This window comes from Hylobates moloch, unplaced genomic scaffold, assembly GCF_009828535.3.
Source record: "Hylobates moloch isolate HMO894 unplaced genomic scaffold, HMol_V3 SCAFFOLD_606, whole genome shotgun sequence".
Taxonomy (NCBI): Eukaryota; Metazoa; Chordata; class Mammalia; order Primates; family Hylobatidae; genus Hylobates; species Hylobates moloch.
The window spans coordinates 6,208-20,741 of NW_026652881.1; the positions used below are offsets into that span (position 1 = coordinate 6,208).

The 14,534-nt window shown below is 39.3% G+C and overlaps 1 protein-coding gene across 1 annotated transcript; it reads left to right on the forward strand.

Annotated features, from left to right (window-relative positions):
• Positions 1–11,794: 11,794 nt before the first annotated feature.
• LOC116464400 (olfactory receptor 4C3D-like) lies at positions 11,795–12,730 on the forward strand. The gene has a single exon (XM_032147662.1). The coding sequence runs from the start codon at positions 11,795–11,797 to the stop codon at positions 12,728–12,730; it is 936 nt and encodes a 311-aa protein (XP_032003553.1).
• The last annotated feature ends 1,804 nt before the right edge of the window (positions 12,731–14,534 follow it).

Below are 14,534 nucleotides of genomic sequence, written 5' to 3' on the forward strand. Positions count from 1 at the left end.
ACAGTTCATGTGACCTGATTCTTCCTGGACTGGAAAGGAACCTGGGTGCCGAGATGGCAAGGGCTACCACCCTGAACTTCCACTGAGCTGGTTGGCACTTGGCCATCCCTGGGTGGCAGAGCTGAAAGAGCTGGTTGTAACACACTTGGATGCTGCTGCGGGGCCCACAAAGAGCCTGCTCCCACTGGAGAGGAGTGACCAGACAGTTTCAGTGTTTGTTCCCTCTGGCTCCCACACTTGCTCACTTGCATGCTCCCTCCCACGAATGGCTAGCAGTGAACTGAGTGAAATGAGCCACTCCAGTTCCTGCTCGTGAAGGAGGTCAAGGGAAGCATCCCTTCTCATTTTCACACATTATGGCCATAACTTTGGTAATTTGATGTGTGACAGCAAAATAGCATAAATTTCTTTTTCCTCTATCACAATTTTACAAATATAAGATTTGTTTTTACCATAGATCTTAGCAACTTCAGCAGAGTATTTGTTTTATTATTAAGTTGAGAACTTCTTTTCACTTAAAGGAAGCACTTTATGGCTTCTCTTTGGCATATCCAAATTGCCAGCATCATATTCTCGCACTATTTGTGCCCATTATTAAGTAAAATAAGAGTTACTTGAACACAAGCACTGTGATTTTGCAACTGTCAATCTGATAACTCAGATGGCTACTATGGGACTAATCTGCAGGGGGCATCTACAGCATGGATATGCTGGACAAAGGGATGATTCACTTCCTGGGCAGGAGAGAGTAAAGTGGCTTATGATCTTAACATAATACTCAGATTGGCCTGCAATTTAAAACTTATGAATTGTTAATTTCATTTAATATTTTGAAATTGTTATTTCATTTAATATTTTGGACCATGGTTGACCACAGATAACTGAAACTGTGGAAAGCAAAACCTCAGATAACGCTGAGCACAGTGGCTCATGTCTGTAATTGTGGCACTTTGGGAGGCCAAGGCAGGTGGGTTTCTACAAAAAATTCAAAAATTAGCCAGGCATAGTGGTGCATGCCTGTAGTCTCAGCTACTCGGGAGGTTGAGATGAGAGGATTACCTGAGCCTGGTTGGTAGAGGCTGCAGTGAGCTGAGATCATGCCATTGCACTCCAGCTCAGGAGACAGAGTGAGTGAGACACTGTCTCAAAACAACAAAAAATCAAAAAGCAGAACATAAACTAAAAAGCTAAACCAAATCAAAGAAGCCAAAACAAAAACCTCAGACAAGAGAGGACTACTGTATATATTAAGACCCTAGAGGACAGAGTCAAAGGATGTATTTGGTTATAATCTCTCAGCATCTTCATTTCTCAAAAAGCATCTCCCACTTGAAAAACAATGGGGCTAATTGAAGCAATTATATGGATCAATTAAGCAAACAGAACAATACCTTTGGTTTGAATTATTCTAACAGATTGGAACTCAGGAAACTAATTCTTTTTTAAAAAAATTATTTTTAAATTGTGAAATAATTGTACATATTTATGGGGTACAAAGTATCACTTCCATATATATAATGTATGGTGATTAGATCAGGGTAATTAACATATCCATCATCTCAAACATTTATCATTTCTTTGTATTGGGAACAATCAATATTCTCCTTCTAGCCATTTTGAACTCTGTAATATAACACATATTGTACCATATAATACATATTAATATACAATAGATATACTGTTGATAACTATAATATACTGTTGATAACTATAATATACTGTTGTTAACTATAGTCATCCTACAGTGGCATAGAACACTAGAATTTATTCCTCCTGTCCATCTGTAATTTTGTAGCCTTCAGTGAATCTCCTCCTATACCTCCCTTTCCCCTACCCTTCCCAGTCTCTAGTATTCTCTGTTCTACCTTTGACACCTATGAGATCAGCTCTTTTTAGCTTCCACATATGAGTGAGAATATGTGGAGTTTAACTTTCTGTTCCTGGCTTATTTCACTTAATTTCCTCCAGTTCCATCTATGTTGTAATGAATGACAAAATTTCATTTTTTATGGCTGAATAGTATTCCTTTATCCATCCATCTGTTGTCGGACAATTAGGTTGATTCCAAATTTTGGCTATTGTGAATGGTGCTGCAGTAAAAATGGGGATGTAGATGTCTCTTTGATACAATGATTTATTTTATTTCTTATTGGAACAGGAATTAAAAGAAATTAAAGATTGTGTAAGCAGAAACTCAGTTGTATTTAAGAAAACTCAATTCCCCTGAGAAGAGAAAGAGCTGGAGTCCTTTAAAATATAACTGCCTGTTTTTCTGTGGCTAGTGAGCGTTATCTCTTCTCCTTTCCCAGGCATTGTGAAGACCCTATTTCCCTAGATGTGAAGCTGCAAGGTCACAGATAAACTCAAGTCACAAAACATGTTTTTCCTTGAAAAGTAAGAAATGATGTAATGCGTGTCTCAATTGATTGAATAACTGCCTTTGTTTCTCACTTCTGTAGTATGCTTCCCCCTCCACAGATCCCCCTCCACAGATCTCCCCCCACCCCACAAAATGCTTAAAAGGTAACTTAAATCTTTGTTCAGGGCTCAGTCCTTTGGATGTTAATCCAACTGGACAAATGCACCTAAATAATAAATATCCTCCTGAACGCTATTGGTCTCTCTGATTCCTTAAAAATCCTGCAACATTTCTGGGGGCTTGCCTGGGATTGGAGACGACAGATTTATTGTCTCCTTTGCCTGTGAGAATAGAGCCCCGGGGCCAGGGGAGACCCAGCATCCAAGGCGCACTGCGGGGAAGCTTCACCTGGATGGAGACTGGCTCTCCCTGCATCCCAGTGGCCTGCCCAGCAGTGCAACGGAACTGGGGATGGGGTTGCAGGATGATACCAGCACTTCAGGAACCATGGTAAGGAGCAAGGGCCCAAGGCAAGGAAGCCCGTCCCATAAGGATGAAGGGGAGCTTGACCACCTCTTGGGGAATAGCCACTAATCCAACCCAGACGCAGCTGGGGGTGGCAGAAGTGGCTTGCCAACTTGGATGAACCTCATGTCCCCACTAGTAAAGTGAAAGTGGTTCACTGAATCTGGAGACAGGAACTAGGAGTGTGTGGGCGCATGTGAACCTCCTGCCCATGACATGAGAGAGGCTCGTTTAGTCCGATGAGGTGTCCCCTGGGGTACGAGTGGTGTGTGTATGTGTGTGAATGTGGGAGCCTAACTAGGCTTACCCGGGACATGAGAGAGGCTCATTTCATCTGATGAGGAGTGCTGGGGCAGGGGAGGAGTAGGAAAGTGTGTGAAAGAGACGTTGTCAGGAGAGGCCAATGCAGGGAATGAGATGGGGAGGCACAGATCCCTTAGCACGGGCTGTGTGCTCCGAGGCGACTGCGGGAGAAATCAGACCTAGACCACTGCATATGGCTGACCTTAGGACCACCTTCGCAGCTGCAGCAGGCTGTGATGGGGAAGGCACGTTCCTGGCTAAGCAGCATTGGAAACTCCTGTAATAGGACCCATTCTGGTGGACCCGAGAGTGAAAATGAGAGTGAAAGTGAGCCTCAAGGGAGGAAATGGGAGGGAAAGCATTGAAACCAACTCATTTGCAGTGCATGATAAAGAATTGTAAAAAAGGATTTAGAGGTGTTTATGGGATGAAACTGGACGCTCAAAAGTTAAGGACATACTGTGAGATAGATTGGCCTGCTTTCAATGTGGGTTGGCCCTCTGAAGGTACAATAGACATGGAAATAATTGGCCGTGTGTTTAATGTAGTCACTGGAGTTGGAGGAAAACCAGGATACCCAGACCAGTTCTCCTATATAGACTCTAGGCTTAATGTGGCACAAACTCGCCCCAAGTGGCTACAGGCCTGCCTAGAGGGATTTTACAAGGCATTAGTGGCTCAGGAAGCCCAACCAAAGGAAGAAAGAAAAAACAGAAATAGGAACAAAGAGATGGCTCAATTTATAGCTGCTACACTAACAGAAAGTAATCCTGGATTTGCTAGAAGGCGTGGCCGAGTCAGAGGCTGAGGAAGGGGGCAGACAAGACTGGAAGAGGAAAGCCAGTCCTGATTGGACAGTAATCAACGTGTAAGGTGCAGGCAAATGGGCTACTGGAAAGATGAGTACTCCGAAAAGGAAATGGATGAAAATGATGGTCAATGGTCTGACACCTGAGTGTGACATTTGGTTGCTAGTCATGGCGCCTCAAAGGCAGATCCTGATTTGATTGGCTTACCAGGGGCTGAGAATTTTGAGGACTGAGACAGACCGGGCTCCATCTTTTTAGGCCTGGGGAGCCTATGGTCTCTATGGAGGTAGGGGCCAATTAATGGATTTTTTGGTCGGTACTGGTGCCGATTTCTCTGTGGTAACTCACCCAATTAGCCCCCCTACAAAGAACTGTGCTACTATCGTAGGGGCTCCTGGGGCCAAAGAAAAGAGACCATTTTGCAAATTCAGGAGATGTGTTACTGGGGGACAAGAAGTTCAGCATGAGTTTCTATATATGCCAAGTTGTTCAATGCCCTCGTTGGAGAGAGACTTACTCCAGAAACTACAGGCACACATTTCCTTTACACCTAAAGGGAATATGACTCTAGAGTTTGGAAAATCTAAGGCAATGGTACTGACCCTGACTGTCCCAAAAGTTGAGGAATGGCAGCTCTATGAACTGTGTGCCAGAAGGCTACCAGAGCCAGAACTACGCACTATATGGGGAATGCTTTTCAAGGTACTGGGTGTATGTGCCAAGGACAACCCCCTGGACTTGCTGCAAATAGAGCCCCAGTGGTAGTAGAGTTTAACCCTCATGCTGCCCGAGTGTGAGTCTGTCAATTCCCACTACCCACAGAGGCAATTGATGGAATAACAAAGAACCTAAATTGGCTTTATATGCATGAGATTATAGTAAAATGCAAGTCCTCATGGAATACTCCTCTGCTGCCCATGTGCAAACCAAATGGGGAATACAGGCCAAGACAGGACCCCCGGGAGGTAAACGAGGCCACTGTCACTATCCATGCCGTAGTACCCAACCCATACACAATGCTGGGACAGATTCCTGCTGATGCCACTTGGTTCACATGTCTGGACTTAAAGAATGCCTTTTTTTGTTTGAAGCTTTCTCCCCGAAGTCAGGCTTTATTTGCCTTCCAGTGGGGGCAATCACAATATACCTGGACAAGGCTGCCACAAGGGTTTAAGAATTCTCCTACCATTTTTGAGGAGGATTTGGCTACAGATCGTGAGGCTTTGCGCCACCTAGTGACAATTGTGTGCTATTACAATACATTGATGGTTTGTTATTCGCTGCCCCCAGGAGGGAGGAATGCCTCCAAGCAACAAAGAGGCTTCATCACCTACTGTGTGAAAGCTGGTTATAAAGTGTCAAAGGACAAGGCAAAAGTCTGTTTTCGGGAAGTTAAATATCTAGGATTCATGGTATCCCAAGGCCAGCGCAGGCTTGAAAGTGCATGCTAGGAGGCTGTATGTGCATTGCCCACCCCCGTTAAAGGCAGCAGGTCAGGGAATTTCTAGGTGTGGCGGGATTCTGCCTAATCTGAATTTCAAACTTCTCCCCTATAATAAGGCCCTTACATGAGGCTACCAAAGGTGGGAAAAGAGAGCCCCTCCTATGGGAAAAGGAACAGGAAAAGGCCTTCAAGGATGTAAAGGAAGCTCTCCCCCAGGCCCTGGCACTAGGGTTACCAGATGTAAAAAAGCCCTTCTTTTTGTAGTGGACAAACAAAATGGCAGTCGGTGTCTTAATTGTTGGCCTCTTGGCATCGGTCAGTAGCATACTTATCCAAAAGACTGGACTTGGTGGCCTTAGGTTGGCCCCGCTCCTCAGGGCATTGGCAGCTACCGCAATCCTTATAGAAGATGCCAACAAGCTAGCCCTAGATCAGAAGTTAATAGTTCAGGTGCCACATGCTGTAATCACCTTAATTAATGCCACGAAGAGGACATTGTTGGCTGTCCAATTCTAGAAACTAAATACAATTCAACAAAAAATGAATTGCATTTAAACCTATGAAAACTTTTTAGTGTCCTTACTTGGTCACAATAGCCATGTAAAATTGAAATCTAATTTTGTTATTTTACAGAGGAAACAGAGGATCATCAAGATTAAATAACTAAATTATAGAAGATGCATATTTTCTTTGAGCCCAAATATTCTTACTCTGTATCCTGTGATATTTTCATTAGGCAGAATTCCTCGAGACTTCTATTTGATTATGGTGTGGTATATAAAATTACTTTTTGATACATATCATAAAAAGTGAAAATTTATTAGATTAAAAATTATTAGTGTCAATAAATAAATTTTTTTCAGCAGTACATAGTAAAATATAACCATAAAACAATTTCACTATTAAAAAGCTGGCTTTCAGCTTAGTTCCTAGAATAGGAAATCCTTTTTGAAAAATGCTTTAGGAGATGGCTCATGAAGTATATGGAAAGAAAACAGGAGTCATTCATGGTTGACCAAGAAAAATATTTCTCAGTTAAACAACTTACCTTACTTACAAGATTTTGTTATGAATAACTTTGGATCTTTTAAAAAATGTAGCCTGTTACCAAATACAAATATATATCTCATAGATATGTTTATAGCTACCTCTTTTGTCAGAAAGATCCAGCCTCCTAACTGATGGTTATATGTTTTATTTAAAAAATCAGTAGACTCTTTGATGTGACAATATTTAGCAAGCATATCATGACTGTGGAAACAAGATGGAAACACCAGCTTCAGGATCAGAAGACACGGGTTTATTTCTTACTGTTCCACTGTATTCATTCCATGACCTTAAATAGCTCTCCCTATTTCTACAAGTAGTTTACTTAGAACATTTAGAAGGTGTTTACAAGTTCTGTGATTATGTCCATACTAAGATATTTATTATGATAAATATTGCTATATTTTATTCTACAACTAGAAGAGGGAAAGTTGGAAGGGTTTTGAGTGATTGTGTGTCTACAGGCCAGCAGCTGAATACAACTCTAAACTTTTCAATTTTTAATAAACAACTTATGAGATGTCCTCCTGGGATAAAAGGGATTTTAGATTGGACTAAGAAAATATGAGCTCTGCTCTTGAGTGTTTTGTTACTTTGAGAATGTGTTCTTGAGTCTATTGAAGTGCATTAAACTGCCCATAAGAACACCATCAGACACGTTATTTTTGTTTAATTAGCTCCTGACTTGGATCTGTCAAATGTTAAATTTACACTCCACTGGTTTCTTACCAACTGTGATCTGATCCATATGTAATTTTTTTGCTTATTCTGGCTTACCTTTTTAGTTGGAAAAATCTGTTTTGCTGTCTCTTCAGTTTTTCCCATTCACTTTTTGGACTTGTATTCTGGAAACAGACTTTTTCTTATAGCTCCAGGAACCCCTCTTTTGAAAAGTTACCTTTATGTTCAACCCTCTTTGACTGGGACCTAACTCTGTGGACTGTCCTTTCTTCACTCCTTGCTACTCTACTCCGGGATCCTGGGCGCTTGACTAGACAGGTGTAGGGATTCCAAAGAACTCTATCTATCACCACTCTTAGTTATTTAAGTAGAGACTGGATGGCTACCTAATGGGCCATCATGAATGGAGTTTAATATTTTATTAGGTTGGGCATGATGACCTTGTAAGTACATGCAAATTCTCTGATCTGGCTCTGTGCTTTCACTCCAGACTTGAAAGACAGTTCAAGACATTTTCACAGATGGTACCTTAGCAAAATTCATGTTTATTATAGTTCTTTAGATAGTTTCAAACCCTCATTCAAACTTTCTTTGTCACCTACCATCGTAAATATTATCATGGCACTACACTAGGTAAATGTTTCTACTAGTAGATAATTCTAACATGCTTCACAATTGGCAACAACATAAAAATTTCATGATACATTAGTTGTAAGGCAATAATTTAAGAATAAGGATCCTGGCCCAGAATTTAGAAGGCTTGGCTTCTAATTCTGCCTTGGAAGATGAGGTTCTAGTTCCTTGATTTAGTTTTCCATGTTGTAAAGAAGGAATACTGATGCCTATATATTTCCCAAGCCATACGGATATTGTTAGATTAAATTTAAATGACAGAAATAAATGAATTTTACTACTCTGCATATAATTTAAGAGTGTAATTATTTTCATCATTGTCATGATAATCTAATTCCAGAATTAGCATGAGAAACAACTACTTTGAAGTACTGTAAGCTATAACTGATGTGAAGTGCCGCTATTATAATAGGAGTCATTACTATCACTTAATTTACATCTGAAATTATGATAACAGATTAAAATTATGAAAGATAGGTTAATAAGGAAATATTATAATGAAAAATTTAAAAGTCAGTTAACCACCCAAATGTTTAATTTATACAATACCAAATATCCAGACTCCCTACTAAGTTTATTTGATACATTATCAAATGTCAAAATTTATAAGTGGTCAACTTTGTTTTTGACACAGTGATTTATCTTCATGCAGACCTAAGCAAGGAGTTAAAATTAAAGATAAGTGCTGCAAACATTCTCCTCTCATGTTCAGTTAAGCAACGTGAACTAATTGGGCTGTAGGCAAGATCTGCTAATAATAGTGAAATACCCGTGGGGTCTAATTAACCACAGCTAAGAAACTTTGCAGAATTTGCCTGTGAAGAGGATATGTGGTACCACTTCTAAGACTCAAGAGAAAGGTACCATCCAAAGATGCCATTTATAAATCCACAAAGACCTACTGGAGCTGAGCTAGTTGGCATTTTTTATCTTACAACTTTACTTCTTGATAAACTAACAGCTGCCTGGGGCTCTGGCCATGGAGCTATGCCAGACAAGTTAATAGGTGAGATTTGTTTTTTAAGAAATCATATAAACACAGAACCTCAGGATTAAATGGATCTTAAAAATCACCTTTCTTCCCCATCAATCTGAGGTTTAATTCTCTTCTTCTGCATTTAAAATATCAAGAAAGATAGAATGAACTATAATATAATCCCACCACTTCAGAAGTAAAAATATTTTAAGGTCTTTTTTTCCTATTGATATATATTTAAATTAATTAGGATCATATTATGTATTCAAATTTGTGTCCACATTTTCACCACTTAATATTACAACATAAAAATTTTCATTTGATATTACACAAATTTTAAGAACATTGTTAAAAATTACACATAATTCTGAGAGGCTCACTATATTTTACTTCCCCACTTCTCTAATGTGAGACATTCCATGTAGTTTCTAATTTTCTGCAGCTTTTAATAATTTTGTCGAGCATATTAGTACTGAATGATTTTTCCCTTTTTAAAATATTTTCTTTTAGGGTTTATTCTTAGAAAAAATATTGTGAAGTCCAAGGAAAAAGACAAGCTGACTTTATCCGTGTTTATTTTTAGATCACGTTTATTGTGTCTTCTCTTACTTTATGCACACCATACTGTATCAGATCTGCTTGGTCGACCTCAGAATAAGAGAAAACGATGAAGTGGCTGCATTTTGTTAACACATATGTACACGATTTTTGTCCTGGACAATTAAAAAACAAACCCCTTTATCCGCTCATTTTTCAAAAGAAAAATACTTTTCACAGAATACATTTTGTTATATTTATGTTTTCTGTTTTCTTTCTTTTTTTTTTTTTTTTTTGAGATGAAGTCTCGCACTCTTGCCCTGGCTGGAGGGCAATGCCGTGATCTTGGCTCACTGCAACCTCTGCCTCCCGGGTTTAAGCAATTCTCCTGCCTCAGCCTCCCAATGAGCTGGGATTACAGGCGTCCGCCATCATGCCTGGCTAATTTTTGTATTTTTGGTAGAGATGGGGTTTCACCATGTTGGCCAGGCTGGCCTCAAACTCTTAACTTCATGAGCCACCCACCTCGGCCTCTCAAAGTGTTGGGATTACAGATGTGAGCCGCTGTGCTCAGCCTTGTTTTCATATTTTTGAGAAATGTATGTTTCCAAACTGGGATGATTTTTCCTTTTCTATTAATAATGCAGTTTTCTCAAAGCAAGAGTGATGTACGATAGATCTTAGGGAAGGGTGGGAGAAAAAGGCATGAGAATGTATGTAGCAGAAATAAAGTAGTAGAAGGGATTATTCATCTTGTGAGTAGGTGAATTGTTGTTCTGTGGTAATAAAATGTCAGCAGAGAGCTGACAAAACGGCTCTGTCAGGAACATGTTTATGATTTTATATGGCCAAACATACATGAATATGTAGAGTGTCCAATAAGTATTCACTGAATGAGTGAATATGCTAGTCATAGATACTTACTTATAGTAACTAGTAGATTTCATATGTTAGTGTTTGTGTACGTGTGTGTATATATTTGTATAGTACTTTATCTTATCTAGCAGTCTATTTCTGTTCTCTGCATTGAGTTTCTATTTTTAAAACTTTGAAAATAAGAGGTTCTTTGTCTTTGACAGATTATGGACTGAAAAACTTCTCCAAGAGTTTTTTTATGTATATATACCAGTCTATAGAAGTTTTAAATTTACTGAGTTGAGACTGTGTTAAATTGTATGTAGAACATAATTTTGAAGAATAAACAATATTAATTAAAGAACATGACTGGGCATGGTGGCTCACACCTATAATCCCAACACTTTGGGAGGCCGAGGTGGGTGGATCACCTGAGGTCAGGAGTTTGAGACAAGTCTTGGCAACATGGTGAAACCCTGTCTGTACTAAAAATACAAAAAATTAGCTGAGCATTGTGGTGTGCACATGTAATCCCAGATACTCAGGAGTCCGAGGCAGAAGAATTGCTTGAACTGGGGAGGTGAAGGTTGCACTGAGCCGAGATTGTACCACTGCACTCCAGCCTGGGCAACACAGCGAGACTTTGTAAAAAAAAAAAATTATGATTATATTGAGATCCAAATTACCCAGTAACATAGTCTTTCCTACAGGCAATTGATACTTCCATCCTCATCCTATAATATATGCTAGAAACACTTAAACTGGAATGCATCTTCCTTTCAAAAGTTTGTTTATGTTCTCATAAGGTAGAGAGCATGGATAAACAGAGTGGGAGGATAAGAGTACTTAAATTCCTAGGTTTATGGGCTGGGGAAACACATGCATCCTTACACATGGAGACATAGGAAGGGAAGATGTAGGGGAATTCACCAAGCATGTATTCATTGCCTGGTAGGTGCCAGGCACTGAAGATACTATGTCAACCACCGCATAGGTACAGTGAGGAAAGCAACATGAATAGCATATTTGTTATTGTGGGTGCTAGGGAGAGTGTGTCTCTGACAACTTATGTTTCCCTAATCTGCCTGCTTATGATCGATATTTCTTGACCATGTCTTTCTCCCAGTTAGAGCTGTGGGTTCAAATGTAAATTCTGTGGGAAGAGAGAATAATCCTTACCTGTGTACAGCACTTTATAGTTTACAAAATCAATCTCACAACTACAGTTTGTAAACTCACAGATGTAGAGGAAGGCTCAAAAGCATGGGACACTGGAATAACTTAGCAAAGTCAAATGGATTTGGAACAAGAGGAAGAATCCAGATCTCATGTATATAGTCAAGTATGTTCTCAGCAAATTACACAGAAACTGTTGCCTTGTAGATGTTTTACAGGTGATAATATTAGATGTATTTACATGAAGAGACTGAAAGCATCATGGAGGAAGTGAAAATGAATAATTTAAATAATTAGTGGTGTGAGGGAAGCCAAAGACATGCTCCACAGTTAACTACCCTATCTCTATACTGTGAAATTCAGACTGTAAACCTTTAATGATTAATAATAATCTTTCTTTATCTATCACTTGTAGGTAATTCAGACCCCTGGAAGGTATTACTCTCTGCATGGATCACCTCATGCCTCCCAACAATGTGACTGAATTCATTCTCTTGGGGCTCACACCGAATCCACACTTGCAGAAAATACTCTTTATTGTATTTTTATTTATTTTTCTATTTACCGTGCTGTCCAGTCTGTTCATTGTCATCACCATCTCCTCTAGCCCCACACTTTCATCACCCATGTGCTTCTTTCTCACTTACTTATCCTTTATAGATGCCTCCTACACCTCTGTCACAACACCCAAAATGATCACCGACCTGCTCTACCAGAGGAGAACTATTTCCTTGGCTGGCTGCCTGACTCAGATCTTTGTGGAGCACTTGCTGGGAGGCTCAGAGATCACCCTCCTTATTGTCATGGCCTATGACCACTACGTGGCCATCTGCAAGCCCCTGCACTACACAACCATTATGCGACAAGGGGTCTGCCACCTTCTGGTGGTGATAGCCTGGATTGGAGGCATCCTGCCTGCCACTGTGCAGATTCTTTTCATGACCGACTTGCCCTTCTGTGGTCCCAATGTCATTGACCACTTTATGTGTGATCTCTTCCCATTGTTGAAACTTGCCTGCAGAGACACCTACAGACTTGGGATGGTGGTGGCAGCCAACAGTGGAGCCATGTGCTTGCTCATCCTTTCCCTGCTCCTCATCTCCTACATATTCATCCTGAGCTCCCTGAAATCCCATAGCTCTGAAGGACAGCCCAAAGCCCTCTCCACCTGTGGCTCCCACTTTACTGTCGTTGTACTCTTTTTTGTGCCTTGCATATTCACCTACCTGCGTCCTGTGGTCATCTACTCTGTGGACAAGTTGGTGACTGTGTTCTTTGCAGTCCTCACTCCCATGTTAAATCTTATAATTTACACTGTGAGAAACACAGAGGTAAAAAATGCCATGAGGAGTTTGTTGAGGAAAAGAGTAACAGTTTGTGCATAATGGCAAGAAAGTGATGATATATAAAAACATGGAGGTTTATTTCTGTGGTAAATTGTGCAAGAGAATTCACAAATTTTACAGATCATTGACAAAAACTAAACAAACAAGCAAACAATTTAAAAAGGAAAGGTCCCAAGAAACTAACATTTATTGAGTCCTTAATATTGGCTAGGCCTTTTTGCTAGGTATTTTGATAGCTTTTAACATATTTTACCAACATTTTATGTTCATGTGCATTGATTCTGGATATGCAATGGAAAGAACAACCATAAATCCCTAGCTTGATAATTCTAGAGTATTTTTTTCTAGTCTCGCTGTTACTTTGCTAAATTCTTCATACGTGTTACATACATGAAATTGACTTTTGCATAGAATCTTGATCTCAGAACTTTTAAAATTTTTGCTTGGCTTGTGGTAAAGCAAAAAAGAGGTTAGAAATCCTTAGATATGTGTAGGTGGAGGGTGACAATTGAGAAGCGAAAGAACCACTGGTGATTTATTTCCTTTGTTCACTTTTTCCCTCCCTTTCCCTCTCTCTTTCTTTTCTTTCTCTTTCTTTCTTTCCTTCTTCCTTTCTTTCTTTATCTTTTTTCCTTTTCTTTCTTTTCTTTCTTCTTTCTTTTTCTTTCTTTTCTTTCTTCTTTCTTTTCTTTCTTTTTTCTTTCTTTCTTCTTTCTCTTGTTCTTTCCCTTCTTCCTCTCCTTTCTTTTTATTTCTTCTTTTTCTCTTTCTCTCTCTCTTTCTTGTTCCTTTCTCTCTCTCTTCTTTCTTTCTTTCTTTTTCTTTCTTTCTTTCTTTCTTCCTTCCTTTCTTTCCCTCCCTCCCTCTTTCTCTCTCTCTCTCCCTCCCTCCATCTCTTTCTTTCTTTCTTTTTTTCTTTCTTTTTTCTTCTTTCTTCTTTCTTCTTTCTCTTGTTCTTTCCCTTCTTCCTCTTTTCTTTTTATTCCTTCTTTCTTTCTCTCTCTTTCTTCTTTCTTTCTCTCTTTCTTTCTTTCTTCCTTTCTTTCTTTCTTTCCTTCCTTCCTCCCTCTCCCTTCCCTTCCCTTTCTCTCCCCTCCCCTTCTCTCCTGTCCGCTCCCCTCCCCTTCCCTTCCTTCCTGCTTCTTTCTTTTCTCTCTCTTTCTCATCATCAATCTACGGAAAGCAAAGAGAGATACTGACAAAGAAGAAAGACATAATTAATAACCTATCTTAAAATTGTTTTCCTTGGCGTGAAAAATAAGCTGAGATTATACTTAACTTGTTCTGATTTTCTTAAATCTCCTCATAGCTCAGTTTTTCTTGAATATAAAGGACTTTGTTTTGTTTTCCACACCAAGATTTGAGAAGCAATTTGAAGCAGCAAGATTAAACATTCTTTTATCTATTCTCAACAAAAGACATATGCTAAATTTCCAAAGTTATTGCTCATTAAATATGCTATATATATTTGTATTAAATGCATGTCTTATTATTTATCAAATGCATTCACTTTGGTTAAGTGACTTAAACCATACACTAAATTGCCAGTTTCAAGATTACTGCCCCCATTTTATAGAGAAGCAAATTAAAGCTAGGAGAGGTACACAAATTTGCTTGTTTCAGATCACACATCTGAGTTTCAGCAACAAAATTTGAATCTAATTCTTCCAAATCTCAGTCTTACTTCAAATAAAACAGTTGTTTATGGTAAGTTTATGTCCATAGATAAGAAATTCATATGTAATCTTAATGATTCAGTTTATCCTTCAAGAAAGATGATGCCAAATTTGTTGTAGCCCTTTATCACATGTAGTATATATTACTACTGAAATATATTTCAGCA

What these genes read in the sequence shown, in the direction of transcription:
- LOC116464400 (XM_032147662.1), top strand. Translation starts at nt 11,795, where the DNA reads ATGGATCACCTCATGCCTCCCAACAATGTGACTGAATTCATTCTCTTG.